General features: G+C 41.3%; 1 protein-coding gene across 3 annotated transcripts in view; it reads right to left on the bottom strand.

Moving 5' to 3' along the window:
- The window catches only part of PAK1 (p21 (RAC1) activated kinase 1), a 69,860-nt gene that overhangs the window by 18,421 nt on the left and 31,439 nt on the right, over positions 1-20,000 (bottom strand). For 2 of the 3 annotated variants that reach the window (XM_075337503.1, XM_075337505.1), the window contains exons 2-7: positions 15,372-15,582; positions 15,025-15,131; positions 9,138-9,285; positions 4,918-4,967; positions 2,981-3,097; positions 616-787 (exon numbers count right to left, since the gene is read on the bottom strand). In XM_075337503.1, coding sequence (XP_075193618.1) covers positions 616-787; positions 2,981-3,097; positions 4,918-4,967; positions 9,138-9,285; positions 15,025-15,131; positions 15,372-15,582 — 805 coding nt within the window. The remainder of the gene's footprint in view (positions 1-615; positions 788-2,980; positions 3,098-4,917; positions 4,968-9,137; positions 9,286-15,024; positions 15,132-15,371; positions 15,583-20,000) is intronic. The other variant, XM_075337504.1, reaches the window with a different exon arrangement.

Raw genomic sequence — 20,000 nt, forward strand, 5'->3', positions numbered from 1 at the left:
ACTTTCATTGTTTGTACATCTGTTCATTTATCCTTGGTAACCCCTTCATGACTATACAGTTTAGAATCATTATGGGTCTATGCGATTCCTATATAGACACACAGATAATTATGCTACTACATCTATATTTTGATTATTTACATACACAGATATTCTTATTACGTTTAAACAAACAATTTTTAGCTTAGGCTACCTTCACACAGGAACCCAATGGGTCTGTGCATTTCATGCATTTCAGCCTCCTCCACTCCCCGGGCCCGGTAGCTATCCCTGTGACCGCGATCGTTCCACCCCTGCTTCTCACATCATGGCTTTGCCCTTTTTACTGGTTCATTCTCTATTATTTCACAGCCAAAGGAATCTTCTGAAATACTCTGTGCTGCTGGTGGACCCTGCTTCTTACCAGACCTACTTGCGACCCTCTATTTCTATATCACTTCTTACATCATGATGCCACCACTATTTACATGACATGACAGGACAGCTTCTGAAACACTCTGTGCTGCTGAACTCCTATTAGCCCATCTATTAATACAGATTTTCGGGATTAGCTATATGTTCCTTTAATTATGCCTTATGGGGGGGGGTAACAGCTTGTAATAATCAGACACTTACTTAATTTCTCCAGGATTTCCTCATCGGACATCTTGGGCTTTTTCTTGCTTTTGTCTGTGGCTTTTGAGGAGGAGGCATCTGCCGGAGGCTCGCTGTTTTCCTGAGGTTTGGAGGGTGGTGAGGGTGCCTCGACTGGGGGTGGTGCAGGCAGAATGACGGAGCGAGTGTGGACCTGAAGCACAAGTAAGCGCAGGGTCAGCCTCTATACAACAGGCGAGAGCTCAATGTCTAGAGGCAGGAGGTAAAGCCTTCCATTTATATCGTCACCTGATCGCCATCCACAGAATATACATACAGTGAGTATTTCGAGAAAAGCCTCATGCACTAGAAGAAGCACCCCATGCCCGTTTCGCTCAACCTCCCACCCAGCGAAGCCAAGGACATGAGACATATGAAGACGCACTACACATAGAAAGTCATTGCTTGCAAATTTGCAAACTACAGAGAAACAAAAACCTCCTGGATACCTGAATTTCTTGAATTTCTTAGGGGGGGGGATATGCATCATGGGGCACGACAATCCCTTAAACCTGTATATCACCCAGTGGGTGCAAAACTACAACTCCCAGCATGCCCCACACCCTGCCTTAAGAAAGTTTTGAAACTTCACTATGCCTTTCATTCTACAGGACTGCGAAACGCACTTCTAAACAGCGTCAGTTGCTTAAATGTTTGGGAGCTCGTAGAAAGGGCATATGACTCTGACTTCGAGGGGGGCAAAGCCCAGGCTAACAGAATCTGTCAGCAACTTTGTGCTATGTAATCTGGTAGCAGCATGATGTAGAGGCAAGGAGCCCGATTCCAGCTATGTGTCACTTACTAGACTATGTGCTGCTGTTTCAATAAAATCAGTGTTTTATCAACAGAATCACTACAAGATTAGGTGTTTTATGCCTCCTAGTCCGCTGCTCTGTGTAACCCCGCCCCCCACCACTGATTGGCAGCTTTCTCTCAATACTCACAGAAAGCAGCCAATCAGTGGTGGGGGAGGGGTTATACACAGCTCAGCATTCCGAGCTTTGGTAGATCTGCAGCAGAAAAAAATTGTGATTGTATCAAAACGACAGCAAGCAGCCCAGGAAGTGACACATTGCTGGAATCAGTCTCTGCACCTATAATATTCTGCTCACAGATTGCATAGCAAAAACCTGGTGACAGATTCCCTTTAATTAGGATGACAACAGCTGTCTGGGATAAGGGTGCTTTCACACTGCGTTCCTCTCCCCATTCAGTGGTCCTGTTAAAGCTTCCATCCAAACCACCCGCAAAACAGGATTCGGATGTATGTGCAGACGGGGCAATGATTATAATGGTGCAGACGTTGCCACCGTGTGCCCTGTCGTGCACCATTGTCAGGTGTATACACCTATTGGAGGCAGACACCCAGACGTACCAGACTGCATCTTGGTGTCCGCTTCCAGTAAATGTATACCCCCGAAAATCATTAACAACAGGGCACACGGTGACTCTGTCTGCACCATTATAGTCAGTGGCCCTGTTTGCTCATACATTCGAATCCTGCTTTGCGTGGGAATATAACTACTATAATACTGCTCCTATGTACAAAAATATTACTACTATAATACTGCCCTATATGTACAAGAATATAACTAGTATAATACTGCCCCCTACGTACAAGAATATCACTAGTATACTACTCCTATGTACAAGAATATAACTACTGTAATACTGCTCCTATGTACAAGAATATAACTACGATAATACTACCCCATATGTACAAGAATATAACTACTATAATACTGCCCCCTATGTACAAGAATATAACTACTATAATACTGCCCCTATGTACAAGAATATAACTACTGTAATACTGCCTCTATGTACAAGAATATAACTACTATAATACTGCCCCTATGTACAAGAATAACTACTATAATACTGCTCCCATGTACAAGAATATAACTACTATAATACTGCCTCCTATGTACAAGAATATAACTACTATAATACTGCTCCCATGTACAAGAATATAACTACTATAATACTGCCTCCTATGTACAAGAATATAACTACTATAATACTGCCCCCTATGTACAAGAATATAACTACGATAACACTACCCCATATGTACAAGAATATAGCTACTATAATACTGCCTCTATGTACAAGAATATAACTACTATAATACTGCCCCTATGTACAAGAATAACTACTATAATACTGCCCCTATGTACAGGAATATAACTACTATAATACTGCCCCTATGTACAAAAATATAACTATTATAATACTGCCCCCCTATGTACAAGAATATAACTACTATAATACTGCCCCTATGTACATGAATATAACTGCTATAATACTGCTCCTTATGAATAAAAATATATTGTATTGTCGTACTCACCGACATTGTATATACAGGACGTGGTGCCACAACTGGGGGGGCAGCGGGCTCTTCTTCTTCATCCTCATCCTCACAAACTGGAGGAACATCAGGAACTTCCGAGACGGTCTTTGAACTCTGCAGTAAATGTTACAATTAAACTATTATAATATTGAGGATCTCTGAGTATTAGAACTGCTGTAGTAAAACGTAAGTTTTAGAAACTACCTCCTTGGTTACCAGTTTGACTAGTAATCTACTCTTTTAAATTGGATCCAGCCACACTGAATATAGGGGCTTTCAATGGCATTCGAACCTACAACCTCTCGCATCACAGGCCAGAAGCCTACAACTAGACCAGTGTGAGGAAATAACATTTCCTCACACTGGTCTAGTGGTAGTCTTTTGAGCTTTTGAGGATTCAGTGAGCCATGGAGACAGATCCAAGTCTATCCAAAGTCAGACAGTAAAAATGTTGAGAGAAATGACAAAGAACCCAAGAGCTACAGCTCAGACGCTAAAGGCCTCAGATAACGAGTAATGTGTTTAAGTTCATGACAGCGCAATTTTAAAAAGAATGAACAGGTCGGACTTGTTTGGAAGGGTTACCATGAGAAGGTCTCTTTCTAAAAAGATCATGGCAGCTCAGGTAACGTTTGCAAAGTTGCATCTGAGCAAACCACAAGACTTCTCTAACAATGTCCTTTGGACAGACGAGACCAAAGTGGAGATGACTGGCCATAGTGCCCTTGATCATCATATTAGTACAATCACGGTTGTGGAGAAGTGATGATTTGGGCTTGGTTAATCATTGGGTTGACCATAAACTTTTCTGTATACCAAAAAGTGTTCGTGAATAAAAAGTTGAGGCCCTCTATCCAAAAAGCAAAAGCATTATTCAGAAGAGTCAGAATGATGCAAGACTGATAAAATTCTATTAGTGCAAGTGATTGCTGATGAATGTGGCTCTACAAGCTATGGATTCCTGGGGTGTACTTACTTTTTCCATGCACAGCTTCTGCATTTTTAGCCTAATTTCTGGGAAATAATGACACGGCGTAATGTGTAACATGTTGTTGAAAGTAGCAGATACATAGAACCATAGAATGCAAAGAGGGTGTACTTAGTTTTGCTATGGACAGGACATTGGGGGGTTTGGAAGGGTAGGATTCCAACATTTAGTGAACAGTGATTGGCTGCCAGAAAGAGCTATGTGAGATAAAACAGTCTTGATGAAATAATTGGAATGGTGATGTCACGACTGTCTCTCTGCATTATGAGACTTGTGACAGATTCCGGAACTTAGAGTAATTTCCATTCTTGACTCTCAATATTGACGTGTTTCCTTTTCTTTGGCAGTTGTAGGGTTAATGTCAGTATTCCTTGCCAGCAAGCAGTCTCATTAACATCTCAGGTGTTTCTGGTTTCAAACCACTCCCAGTCCCTTTATATACCCTCTGCGACCAGCAGAGGGTGCTGGTTATTCTCTTTGTCATTTGGATGCTGGTCCTGGAGGTGGAAGGAGCTGCTTTAAACCCTGTGTTGAAGTTGCTGTGGTGGCTGCAGTCTTGGGTCCGACTGCAGAAGTCCGTTGTTGTGTTCCCCCCTGTCTGTCTACCTTCCTTGGTGTGTTTAGTGCAATGGTGGGTCTAGTGTCCCTTACCTGCTCACTCACTAGCCAGGACCATTGTAACGTTACTCAGTGTTTCAGGCTCCGGCTCGGCGATAGGTGGAGTGCAGGGTACAGAGGCAGGTAAGTGGTGAGGTGTCCATGTTCCCTCTCACTAGTCCTAGGGCCCTCCATTGTTATAGTGTCCCCAATGTACCCCTTGTCTGTCGTGATGTAACCCCTATTGTTTGGAGTTTTGTCTCACGCTGGACTCTCCCCTAGTCGCTGTGACAGGTCATGGGCACCAGCATCTGAACTTAAAGGAGAAAGACCCTGTAGAATCATTTACCTGCAAACTTACCCTACTGTCAGAGGTCTTGTAAGCGTCAAGTTCATTATCTGCAGGGGAAATAAGACGTCCAGCCATTACTAAGCATCTCCATGTAAACCCCGCGCATACAAAGTGGAGAACATTGAAAAAGGTCAGAAAAACTTTCCTCCGTGGCTCGCTCTAATTGTTTGTACCCCCATAGTTTACACTTCCCCCTCCTCCAATACCGAAACATTGCTTGCACAGAAAAGAGGAGCTGTATTGATGCAATGTAGTGCACGTTTCCTATGCCGATACGCTGCGTGCCATGCTGTGAATAGGCGTCATTATTATCATTTCCATCCTCTATGGCTGTGGTCTGCATGCCTGGATGGCATCATTCTGCAAACATGACCCTTCAGAGCCATCCCGGTAGCAGAGGCAGCTGCGGGAAAGCTTGCCAACACAAATAATGTGGACACGTCTGAGGCCGGCCAGAGAGCGAGGAGGACGAGGAGGACGAGGAGGGGGAGCACTCATGACTCATATCGGAAACAATTACAATCTATTGCTCGACTTGTAAAAATCCCAGTGCAAAAAAAAAAAACATGAGACGGCTTATCATAACTGTCTGCCTGTATGGAAATCTGCTGACAACGCGATCAGAAAGAAGGTGAAGTGCATAATGTAAAGCAGAATATAAATAGATATCTAGGCTCATATCCACTGTCAGGTTATGTACAAGAATATACCTGCTATAATACTGCCTCCTATGTACAAGAATATACCTGCTATAATACTGCCCCTATGTACAGGAATATAACTACTATAATACTGCCCCTATATACAAGAATATACCTGCTATAATACTGCCTCCTATGTACAAGAATATACCTGCTATAATACTGCCCCTATGTACAGGAATATAACTACTATAATACTGCTACCTATGTACAAGAATATAACTACTATAATACTGCCCCTTATGTACAAGAATATAACTACTGTAATACTGCCCCTATGTACAAGAATATAACTACTATAATACTGCCCCTATGTACAAGAATATAACTACTATAATACTGCCCCTATATACAAGAATATACCTGCTATAATACTGCCTCTATGTACAGGAATATAACTACTATAATACTGTCCCTATGTACAAGAATATAACTACTATAATACTGCTCCTATGTACAAGAATATAACTACTATAATACTGCGGCCTATTTACAAGAATATAACTACTATAATACTGTCCCTATGTACAGGAATATAACTACTATAATACTGCGCCCTATTTACAAGAATATAACTACTATAATACTGCTCCTATGTACAAGAATATAACTACTATAATACTGCCCCTATGTACAAGAATATAATTACTATAATACTGCCCCTATGTACAAGAATATAATTACTATAATACTGCCCCTATGTACAAGAATATAACTACTATAATACTGCCCCTATGTACAAGAATATAATTACTATAATACTGCCTCTATGTACAGGAATATAACTACTATAATACTGTCCCTATGTACAGGAATATAACTACTATAATACTGTCCCTATGTACAGGAATATAACTACTATAATACTGCCCCTATGTACAAGAATATAACTACTATAATACTGCTCCTATGTACAAGAATATAACTACTATAATACTGCCCCTATGTATAAGAATATAACTACTATAATACTGCCCCTATGTACAAGAATATAACTACTATAATACTGCTCCCTATGTACAAGAATATAACTACTATAATACTGCCCCCTATGTACAAGAATATAACTACTATAATACTGCTCCTATGTACAAGAATATAACTACTATAATACTGCCCCTATGTACAAGAATATAACTACTATAATACTGCTCCTATGTACAAGAATATAACTACTATAATACTGTCCCTATGTACAAGAATATAACTACTATAATACTGCTCCTATGTACAAGAATATAACTACTATAATACTGCCTCCTATGTACAAGAATATAACTACTATAATACTGCTCCTATGTACAGGAATATACTGCCCCTATGTACAAGAATATAACTACTATAATACTGTCCCTATGTACAGAAATATAACTACTATAATACTGCCCCTATGTACAAGAATATAATTACTATAATACTGCCTCTATGTACAGGAATATAACTACTATAATACTGTCCCTATGTACAAGAATATAACTACTGTAATACTGCTCCTATGTACAAAAATATAACTACTATAATACTGCGCCCTATTTACAAGAATATAACTACTATAATACTGTCCCTATGTACAGGAATATAACTACTATAATACTGCGCCCTATTTACAAGAATATAACTACTATAATACTGCTCCTATGTACAAGAATATAACTACTATAATACTGCCCCTATGTACAAGAATATAATTACTATAATACTGCCCCTATGTACAAGAATATAATTACTATAATACTGCCCCTATGTACAAGAATATAACTACTATAATACTGCCCCTATGTACAAGAATATAATTACTATAATACTGCCTCTATGTACAGGAATATAACTACTATAATACTGCCCCTATGTACAGGAATATAACTACTATAATACTGCCCCTATGTACAAGAATATAACTACTATAATACTGCCCCTATGTACAAGAATATAACTACTATAATACTGCCTCTATGTACAAGAATATAACTACTATAATAATACCCCTATGTACAAGAATATAACTGCTATAATACTGCCCCTATGTACAAGAATATAACTAATATAATACTGCCCCTATGTACAAGAATATAACTACTATAATACTGCTCCTATGTACAAGAATATAACTACTATAATACTGCCCCTATGTACAAGAATATAACTACTATAATACTGCTCCTATGTACAAGAATATAACTACTATAATACTGTCCCTATGTACAAGAATATAACTACTATAATACTGCTCCTATGTACAAGAATATAACTACTATAATACTGCCTCCTATGTACAAGAATATAACTACTATAATACTGCTCCTATGTACAGGAATATACTGCCCCTATGTACAAGAATATAACTACTATAATACTGTCCCTATGTACAGAAATATAACTACTATAATACTGCCCCTATGTACAAGAATATAATTACTATAATACTGCCTCTATGTACAGGAATATAACTACTATAATACTGTCCCTATGTACAAGAATATAACTACTATAATACTGCTCCTATGTACAAAAATATAACTACTATAATACTGCGCCCTATTTACAAGAATATAACTACTATAATACTGCGCCCTATGTACAGGAATATAACTACTATAATACTGCGCCCTATTTACAAGAATATAACTACTATAATACTGCTCCTATGTACAAGAATATAACTACTATAATACTGCCCCTATGTACAAGAATATAATAACTATAATACTGCCCCTATGTACAAGAATATAATTACTATAATACTGCCCCTATGTACAAGAATATAACTACTATAATACTGCCCCTATGTACAAGAATATAATTACTATAATACTGCCTCTATGTACAGGAATATAACTACTATAATACTGCCCCTATGTACAGGAATATAACTACTATAATACTGCCCCTATGTACAAGAATATAACTACTATAATACTGCCCCTATGTACAAGAATATAACTACTATAATACTGCCTCTATGTACAAGAATATAACTACTATAATACTGCCCCTATGTACAGGAATATAACTACTATAATACTGCCTCCTATGTACAAGAATATAATTACTATAATACTGCCCCAATGTACAAGAATATAACTACTATAATACTGCCCCTATGTACAAGAATATAATTACTATAATACTGCCCATATGTACAAGAATATAACTACTATAATACTGCCCCTATGTACAAGAATATAATTACTATAATACTGCCCCTATGTACAAGAATATAACTACTATAATACTGCCTCCTATGTACAAGAATATAACTACTATAATACTGCTCCTATGTACAGGAACATAACTACTATAATACTGCCCCTATGTACAAGAATATAACTACTATAATACTTCCCCCTATGCACAGGAATATAACTACTATAATACTGCTCCTATGTACAAGAATATAACTACTATAATACTGCCCTAACGTCAAAATATAACCACTACAGTATAATACTGCTCCTATGTGCATCTCTATAACTAGAGCAGCGGTCTCCATGGATAGTACCCTCTTGTCCATGTTACCTGTGAAGCTCATGTACTTCTGGCTGTTGGTGGTTTTCTTGGAGTCATAGAACTTCAGCACGTCCAGCACGGCCTGAGGATTCTTTTTCTGTTCTTCTTCTGAAATTTTGGACGTCTGCAGCAGCCATGCCCATTGTTCTGGCATGCCCTGCACCAATATAAGACACACAGGTTAGAGGTATGTTCTTACCCTAATGTAGACTATAAATATACAGGATTGTTCAAAATCCCCCCTAATAATCCATCCATCTTACTACAATAAACAGAAGACACGGAGGCGCGAGATGCAGCTGCAGAGTCTCATCATTTCAGTTAAGCGATTGAACGGATATCAATGCCCGAGGTAAAACTAAGGATTTGTCCTGAACTGCAGTTGTACTTAGGTGCGGTATCCAAAGGGGCTTCAAAAAACCTCAGCCATAATCTGATGCTATGGATTTCATACTTTTCTCTATACTCACTTTAATAATAAGTTGGAGAAACTTTAAAAAGGATGGCCATAATGTATTAAACATAGGCACAAGAACCCGAAATAGCCAAGAGCAGTTGCAAGGCAGAGTTCCTTCATAATTACTCTCACATGTCCTTTACAGCTGGATGCTATGTGAAAAATGCACCGCCCCAATGTCCTTTCTAGTTGGATTCTAGGTGTAAAAATGCACTGCCCCCATGTCCTTTCCAGTTGGAGGCTATGTGCAAAAATGCACCATCCACATGTCCTTTCCAGTTGGATGCTATGTGCAAAAATGCACTGCCCACATGTCCTTTCTAGTTGGATTATATGAGTAAAAATGTACTGCCCACATGTCCTTTCCAGTTGGATGCTATGTGCAAAAATGCACCGCCCACATGTACTTTCCAGTTGGATGCTATGTGCAAAAATGCACCGCCACATTTCCTTTCCAGTTGGATGCTATGTGCAAAAATGCACCACCCACATGTCCTTTCCAGTTGGATGCTGTGTCCAAAAATGCACCGCCCACATGTCCTTTCCAGTTGGATGCTATGTGCAAAAATGCACTGCCCGCATGTCCTTTCCAGTTGGATGCTATGTGCAAACATGCACCGCCCACATGTCCTTTCCAGTTGGATTCTAGGTGCAAAAATGTTCCGCCCACATGTCCTTTCCAGTTAGATGCCATGTGCAAAAATGCACTGCCCACGTGTCCTTTCCAGTTGGATGCTACAGTGGGTACGGAAAGTATTCAGACCCCTTTAATTTTTTCACTCTTTGTTTCATTGCAGCCATTTGGTAAATTCAAAGATGTTCTTTTTTTCTCATTAATGTACACTCTAACCCCATCCCCCATCTTGTCAGCAAAAAAAAACAGAAATGTAGAAATTTTTGCAAATTTATTAAACAAGAAAAACTGAAATATCTCATGGCCATAAGTATTCAGCCCCTTTGCTCAGACACTCATATGTAAGTCACATGCTGTCCACTTCCTTGTGATATTCCTTAAGATGGTTCTACTCCTTCATTGGAGTCCAGCTGTGTTTAATTAAACTGATAGGACTTGATTTGGAAAGGCGCACACCTGTCTATATAAGACCTCACAGCTCACACTGCATGTCAGACCATGAGAGAATCATGAGGTCAAAGACACTGCCCAAGGAGCTCAGAGACAAAATTCTGACAAGGCACAGATCTGGCCAAGGTTACAAAACAATTTCTGAAGTACTCAAGGTTCCTAAGAGCACAGTGGCCTCCATAATCCTTAAATGGAAAACTCTTCCAAAACTGTTGTGAATGGTAGTTATGTTTTGGCTGCTGGGAGGCTCCCTCTGGTGGCCAGGAATGGTTTGGACTTGGACCAGGTGTGTTGTGCAGTGGGTGTTTCCTTTGCTAACTCTCTGCTTATTTAAATCCTGGTCTGATTGCAGGCTGTTGCCGGATGTCAGTTGTTCTTTGTATCTCCAGCCTTCTTAATCCTGCTCTACACCACATCTTCCCCAGATAAATGCTTGCTCACCGCAGTCTTTGAATGTGGGGGGCTTGCTATTCTTGTCTATTTTCTGAGGCAGAGAGTTATTCATCTTTCCTTTAGGATAGTTAGTTCTCCGGCTGGGTTCGCGGTGCACAGGATGTTAGTTCACCCCTCGGCTACTTCTAGTTGTGATGGTTAGCAAGGGGATGGCGGCCAGATTAGTTGCCAATGCTCTTGTCACCTTTTGCCAATGATTTGTGGTGGTCTTCCATGGTTCCGGATCATAATAGTAACAATGACCTCACTGCTTCACCACCGTGCGGAGCTGCCGCCCAACCACCGTGCGGAGCTGCCGCCCGACCACCGTGCGGAGCTGCCGCCCGACCACCGTGCGGAGCTGCCGCCCGACCACCGTGCGGAGCTGCCGCCCGACCACCGTGCGGAGATGCCGCCCGACCACCGTGCGGAGATGCCGCCCGACCATCCCCACCCCACCTACTGTCTCCTCCCCAAAATCCTACAGAATGTAAGCCTGCAAGGGCAGGGCCCTCTTCCCTCTGTACTAGTCTGTCTATTGTAACTTGTGTATGTGTTCAGTATGTAACCCCCTTCTCATGTACAGCACCATGGAATCAATGGTGCTCTATAAATAAATAATAATAATAATAATAATAATTAATAATAACAGTACATCCGGCCCACAAATTTAAAGGGTACTCTTAAGAAGGAAAAAAAAATATTCCTATGAGAGTTCCATCTCCTAAATTTAAGCCCAGATTTATTGGACCTTATAAGATTTCGGAGACTATTAACCCTGTATCTTTCCGTTTGACTCTGCCTGCGTCATTTAAGATTCAAATGTCTTCCATAAGTCCTTGTTGAAGAAACATGTGGAGCCAGCAGTTCCTGCAGCAGCGCCTCCTGACCCTGTTTTGGTACAAGGGGATCTGGAGTATGAGGTTGAAAAAATTCTGGATTCCCGTCGCAGTAGGCGTCAGCTTCAGTACCTTGTGAAATGGAAGGGTTATGGGCAGGAGGATAACTCTTGGGTTGTGGCTTCTGACATTCATGCGGACAGGTTGGTTTGCGCCTTCCATCATGCTCATCCCGAGCGACCCGGTGGCGTGGGTGAGGGTTTGGTGACCCCTCCTATAGGGGGGGGTACTGTTGTGAATGTTAGTTATGTCTTGGCTGCTGGGAGGCTCCCTCTGGTGGCCAGGAATGGTTTGGACTTGGACCAGGTGTGTTGTGCAGTGGGTGTTTCCTTTGCTAACTCTCTGCTTATTTAAGTCCTGGTCTGATTGCAGGCTGTTGCCGGATGTCAGTTGTTCTTTGTATCTCCAGCCTGCTTAATCCTGCTCTACACCACATCTACCCCAGATAAGTGCTTGCAAGGCTCTTTATTTATTGTCTGTTTCTTTTGTTTATCTGGGTTTGTCATTTGTTGTGGTTGGTTTCAGGTTATTTGCTTCCAGGGGTTTTCCCCCTCATTGGATTGTTGAGGAACTCCCTGCAGTTCTGTGTGGAGTATAGCTCCTTTGGGTCCATGTGTTTGTGGCTTGTTGAATTTGCTATGATTCTTGTTTTCTGTTCATTGGTATGAAGGGCACCTGGTATAGGACGGAGTTCAGATCGTGCGATCTGAGGGCCTTTTTGTACTATCAGGAAGTTGGTATTTTGCAGGGTTTTTCTCTGGCAACCATCAGTCCCTTTCCTGTCTTTTCCTATTTTAGTCAGCGGGGGCCTCACCTTTTGCTAATCCTGTCATCTACCTGTGTATTGTGTTTTTCCTATATTACCGCAGTCTTTGAATGTGGGGGGCTAGCTATTCTTGTCTATTTTCTGAGGCAGAGAGTTATTCATCTTTCCTACCTTTAGGATAGCTAGTTCTCCGGCTGGGTTCGCGGTGCACAGGATGTTAGTTCACCCCTCGGCTACTTCTAGTTGTGATGGTTAGTAAGGGGATGGCGGCCAGATTAGTTGCCAATGCTCTTGTCACCTTTTGCCAATGATTTGTGGTGGTCTTCCATGGTTCCGGATCATAACACAAAACTCTTCGTAGACCTGGCCGTCCAGCCAAACTGAGAAATCATGGGAGAAAAGCCTTGGTGAGAGAGGTAAAGAAGAACCCCAAGATCACTGTGGCTGAGCTCCAGAGATGCAGTAGGGAGATGAGAGAAAGTTCCACAAAGTCAACTATCACTGCAGCCTCCACCAGTCAGGACTTTATGGCATAGTGGCCCGACGGAAGCCTCTCCTCAGTGCAAGACATATGAAGGCTTGCATAGAGTTTGCAAAAAAAAAAACAAACACCACATGAATGACTCCCAGACTATAAGAAATAAGATGAAACCAAAGTAGAACTTTCTGTTGATAATTCTAAGTGGTATGTGTGGAGAAAACCAGGCACTGCTCATCAACTACCCAATACAATTCCTACAGTGAGACATGGTGGTGGCAGCATCATGCTATGGGGGTGTTTTTCAGTTACAGGGACAGGACGACTGGTTTCAAGTGAAGGAAAGATGAATGCGGCCAAGTACATAGATATCCTGGACTGGAAGAAAACCTTGTCCAGAGTGCTCTGGACCTCAGACTTGGCCGAAGATTCACCTTCCAACAAGACAATGACCCTAATCACACAACTAAAATAACAAAAGGAGTGGCTTCAGAACAACTCTGTGACCATTCTTGACCGGCCCAGCCAGAGCCCTGACCTAAACCCAATTGAGCATCTCTGGAGAGACCTGATAATGGCGTCCACCAACGTTCACCATCCAACCTGACGGAACTGGAGAGGATCTGCAAGGAAGAATGGCCAAGGATCCCCAAATCCAGGTGAGAAAACTTGTTAACATCATTCCCAAGAAGTCTCATAACTATACTAGATCTTAGGAACATTGAGTACTGCAGAAATTCTTTTGTAACCTTGGCCAGATCTGTGCCTTGCCACAATTCTGTCTCTGAGCTCCTTGGGCAGTTCCTTTGACCTCATGATTCTCATTTGGTGTGACATGCACTGTGAGCTGTGAGGTCTTATATAGACAGGTGTGCGCCTTTCCAAATCAAGTCCTATCAGTTTAATGATACACAGCTGGACTCCAATGAAGGAGTAGAACCATCTCTAGGAGGATCACAAGGACATGGACAGCATGTGACTTACATATGAGTGCCTGAGCAAAGGGTCTGAATACTTATGACCATGTGATATTTCAGTTTTTCTAGTTTAATACATTTCCAAAAAATTCTACATTCCTGTTTTTTTCTGTCAAGATGGGGGATGGGGTGCCAAATGGCTGCAATGAAGCAAAGCATGAAAAATTTAAAGGGGTCTGAATACTTTCCGTACCCACTGTATTTGCAAAAATGCACTGCCCACATGCCCTTTCCAGTTGGATTCTAGTTGTAAAAAAAATGCTCCGCCCACATGTCCCTTCCAGTTGAATCCTATGTGCAAAAATTCTCTGCCCACATGTCCTATGTCCTTTGCAGCTGGATTCTAGGTGTAAAAATGCACTGCCCACATGTCCTTACAGGTTGGATGCTATATGCTAAAATGCAGAGCCCACAAGTCCTTTTTGGCTCGGTGCTATGTGCAAATATACTCTGCACATATGTCCTTTCCAGTTGGATACTATGTGCAAAAATGTTTCGCACACGTGTCCTTTCTAGCCGGATGCTATGTGCAAAAATGTTCAGTCCAAATGTCCTTTCCAGCTGGATGCTAGGTAGGTGCAAAATTGCTCTGCAGTCAAGATGACAGTGATGATCATGCGATATACTATAAAAGTAGTCAAGGACAATTAACTAAATTTTGAAAGCTGCTTTGGATGTGAATAGAGTATTAAAAAAATAATTTGGTCAAAATATTTGTACAGTTATATAACCTTTTTTTTATTGCAGATTCGTATTGCTGCTAATGGCCAAAAATTGAATTATTTTCTACCAAATCAACTTACAGTGAATTTTCCGGTCACAGGATCGAAGCCGACATGAAGGGTGTGTTCAAAGTCCGAAGGGAGGGAGATTTCTGGCCTCTCCTTGTCTTTATCTTTTCTTTTGCCAGCTGATAAAACAACAACAAAAATAGTTAGTATAAGAAAACAATATCTCTAATAGTAAATTAAATAGTAAAATTCCAATTTTCCATGGCAGGTAAAAAATGACAGCAGTGATCCGATCGACTATCTTCTATGCTTGCACTAAAACTTCAGCAGGTGCAAGTGGAGAGTGCATTATACATCTCTACACGTAGGGGGCGCTCCACATTTATTATACATTGTATAGGTGTTGAACAATACCATACTTTTATCTCCGGTCCTTGGTAACATGTTCAGAAGCCGGTCTGCCTTCTTCTTCTTCTCTGGGTTAGGGGGAAGAGGCTTTGAGCCATGGTTTATATTGTCCTTCACATTGGCTCCAATAAAAGTACTGGTGTTCCTCAGGGGCGGGGCTGGAGGTTTATCATTCGCCTCTATACCATTGTCAGACATTTTGCTGTGTTCCCAGGGCAGCTCCTGTGTAAAATTAAAGATCAGACAAGAAAATTTAAGCCACTATAGTAACCTAGATCAGCACAGTGTAATATATTAAAGGGATGATCTATTGTGGGTAACCCTTTAAAAGTACAAATCTGAAGGGTGTGAACTTTAAAGGGGCACAGTGAAGGAAAAAAAAATAAAAAAATAAAATAAAAAAATGTACCTTCCAGATAAACGGTGGCGCTCCTCCGCACTACTCAGGTGAAATGTGAATGCTGCACTCAATCAGAAGCTGATTGGCTGAGGCACTCACGGGATGCCTCCCAGCTGAATAATACTTCCAACAGACAGTTAAGGCTAGGTTCACATTTCCGTCAATTTGTATCAGTCACAATCCGCGGCTTGGGTAAACAACGGAATCAGTTTCGCGAATTCCGTTGTTCCCATAGACTTGTATGAGCGGCGGATTGTGACTGATGATGCTGCGTTGCATCCTCCGCCCGACTGACCGCCGGGCGGCAGGAACGCAGCTTGTAACGTTTTTTGAGAAGCGCAATATGTAGGATTTCGCTGAGCATGCTCTCTCTGGCTCCCTGCACACGTAACCAGGGTACACATCAGGTTACTAAGCAATGCGCTTTGCTTAGTTACCCGATATTTACCCTGGCTACGTGTGCAAGGAGTTAGCGGTAAGCGGTGTGCGCTGGTAACCAAGGTAAATATCGGGTAACCAAGGAAAGTGCTTTGTTAGGTTACCCAATATTTACCCTGGCTACGTGTGCAGGGAGCCCGACACTTCCCCGCTCGGCTCCGCCCCCTCCCGCACTCGGCATGTACACACACACACACACACACCTGTCCCCCGCACACATTCTTGGCGGCCGAACGATCGGCTGATCACCCGGCGGCCGGCTGCTGTGAGCGATCGGCTGATCAGCTTATCGCTCACAGCAGCCGGCCGCCGGGTGATCATCTGTTCGCGCTCTCTTTCACAACAGAGTCCGACAATGAATTCTAATTCTTGTCATCCATTGTACAACGCATCAGTCACAAGCGTCAAGCAACGCATGTGACTGATGCAAAACAACGGAAATGTGAACCTAGCCTTAGGGATGCAGCTCCCCTCAGTAGACATCCAGAATAATCTCTTAAAGGGCGTGTACACTTTTGCAATTACATTTTTTTTATTGACAGCAATAAATGGAAGTGTAAGTGCAGGGTGTATATGTATGTTTATGTATATTATATACACCTTATCATTCAAAGAGTTTTCTTTATTTTCATGACTCTGAAAATTGTAGATTCACATTGAAGGCATCAAAATTATGAATGAAAACATGTGGAATGAAATACTTAACAAAAAAGTGTGAAACAACTGAAAATATGTCTTATATTGTAGGTTCTTCAAAGTAGCCAGCTTTTGCTTTCATTACTGCTTTGCACACTCTTGGCATTCTCTTGATGAGCTTCAAGAGGTAGTCACCGGAAATGGTCTTCACTTCACAGGTGTGCCACATTTTCAGGATTCAAACATAAAGATAAAAATGTTAATGTTCTGGTGAAGAATCAACAAGTGGACACAATTGTGAAGTTGAACGATATTTCTTGCTTATTTATTTTTTATAAAAGTTTAAAATAACTGAAAATTGGGGCGTGCAATATTATTCCTCCCTTTAAGTTAATACTTTGTAGCACCCCCTTTTGCTGTGATTACAGCTGCAGTCTCTTGGGGTATGTGTCTATCAGTTTTGCACATCGAGAGACTGAAATTCTCGCCCATTCTTCCTTTGTAAACAGCTGGAGCTGAGTGAGGTTGGATGGAGGCGTTTGTGAACAGCAGCTTTCAGCTCTTTCCACAGATTCTCGATTGGGTTCAGGTCTGGACTGTGACTTGGCCATTCTAACACCTGGATACATTTATTTGTGAACCATTCCATTGTAGATTTTGCTTTATGTTTGGGATCATTGTCTTGTTGGAAGATAAATCTCCGTCCCAGTCTCAGGTCTTTTGCAGACTCCAACAGGTTTTCTTCATGAATGGTCCTGTATTTGGCTCCATCCATCTTCCTATCAATTTTAACCATCTTCCCTGTCCCTGCTGAAGAAAAGCAGGCCCACACCATGATGCTGCCACCACCATGTTTGACAGTGGGGATGGTGTGTTCAGGGTAATGAGCTGTGTTGCTTTTACACCAAACATATCGTTTGGGATTGTGCCCAAATAGTCTGATTTTGGTTTCCTCTGAGCAGAGCACCTTCTTCCACATGTTTGGTGTCTCCAGGTGGCTTGTCGCAAACTTTAAACGACACTTTTTATGGATATCTTTGAGAAATGGCTTTCTTCTTGCCGCTCTTCCATAAAGGCCAGATTTGTGCAGTGTAGGACTGATTGTTGTCCTATGGACAGACTCTCCCACCTCAGCTGTAGATCTCTGCAGGTCATCCAGAGGGATCATGGGCCTCTTGGCTGGATCTGATCAGTCTTCTCCTTGTATGAGATGAAAGTTTGGATGGACGGCCGGGTCTTGGTAGATTTGCAGTGGTATGATACTCCTTCCATTTCAATTTGATCACTTGCACAGTGTTTCTTGGGGTGTTTAAAGTTTTGGAAAGCCTTTTGTAACCAAATCCAGCTTTAAACTTCTCCACAACAGTATCATGGACCTGTCTGTTGTGTTCCTTGGTCTTCATGATGCTCTCTGCGCTTTACACAGAACACTGAGCCTATCACAGAGCAGGGGCATTTATACGGAGACTTGATTACACACAGGGGCTTATATTTATCATCATCAGTCATTTAGGACAACATTGCATCATGCAGAGATCCTCAATCAACTTCTGGAGTGAGTTTGCTGCACTGAAAGTAAAGGGGATGAATAATATTGCACGCCCCAATTTTCAGCTTATTTTTTTGTACAAAAGTTTAAAATAAGCAATAAATTTCGATCAACTTCACAATTGTGTCCACTTGTTGTTGATTCTTCACCAGAACATTAAAATTGTAATCTTTATGTTTGAAGCCTGAAATGTGGGGAAAGGCTGAAAAATTCAAGGGGGCAGAATACTTTTGCAAGGCACTGATATATCTACACACAGAATATTATATTATTATATATATATATATATATAATAAAAATAAATATATGTATGTTTGAATATATATAATATATATATATATATATATATATATATATACACACACACATACATACATACATATACACACACACATACATACATACATATACACACACACACATACATGTGTGTATATGTATATATACGCATGTATGTGTATGTATATATATATATATATATATTATATATATATATATATTTACTGCCAGGAAAGACTAATCAGTGGGGGTCCCATGGTGCAGAGGGCGTTTTATGATATTTCATTAACTTTATGTGAACAGTAAATTGTCCATGACTTTAATGAGAGTGGGGGGGGGGGGGGGGGAGTGCACATTAGAGCCCCAACATCTCAGGTTTGGGATAGATGTTCCCCCAATGCAAATTCACAAAGGGGCTTCTGTATTAGACCACCTCTTTAAAAGGATCGTGCATTTTACATGGCACTCAGTCGAACTAATAACCAAGGCCTGGGGTGATCCACAGCTTATAAAATATTTAGCACTAAATACCCGCACATATGACGGCCCCCGGGGACCCCAGGCGGCTTCATTGCTTGCAGGTCTGCGTTTTGTGCCGCTGCCCAGGGGACACCAGATGGCACATCGAGGGTGGAGGAGACGCTGCAGAAGACACCAATTTGCATCTAAAAAGGTGACCGAGCGGCAGAGAAAATCACCTGCTCCCTAATCCCGGAGGACGGAGCCGCAGGGGCCTGCAGAGCGTTACCCCGGAGCAGAGCCAAAAGCGGATTTCCCAGGAAAATGAACACAAATCTATTCAGCCCCTAAAAACACTTAAAGGGGGAGTCCATAATTACAGTATGGTGAAATGGTCTGCAGCTTTTTCAGATATGTTCTCTATTAATTGCGGACCATTTTAAAAACCCTGCTTGTTGTCAGTGATGGTAACAGGTTTAGATCCAGGATATGAAACCCCCCATGGAGACCTTATTCTCATTACAGCTGAGGGTTTGTTACAATTGTATCTAGTCCGGGAAGTCTTCTGTGAGCTAAACATCTCCGCGGCTGATAGCTTTGTTACAATGTCTCAGTGTGATTAGCTCACAGAGGATTGTTAGATTTGTAACAAACACTCAGTTGTGAGGACTATTAGGTCTGTACACTGATGAATAGGACTACGAGGGGCTGCTGATAAGTGTTTGGCTTTACACAGAAAGAAACGAGATAGGATGATGAAACTTTACATTTAGTCCACACACTCTCCAATGATGTAAACACTTCTTACATTGGTATTCCAAGTTATGTAACCCCAGCAAAAAGAAGGATTTCGGTTGTGCCTCAAACCAGGCATCTGTA

The sequence above is a fragment of the Anomaloglossus baeobatrachus genome, chromosome 2, assembly GCF_048569485.1.
Source record: "Anomaloglossus baeobatrachus isolate aAnoBae1 chromosome 2, aAnoBae1.hap1, whole genome shotgun sequence".
Classification (NCBI taxonomy): Eukaryota; Metazoa; Chordata; class Amphibia; order Anura; family Aromobatidae; genus Anomaloglossus; species Anomaloglossus baeobatrachus.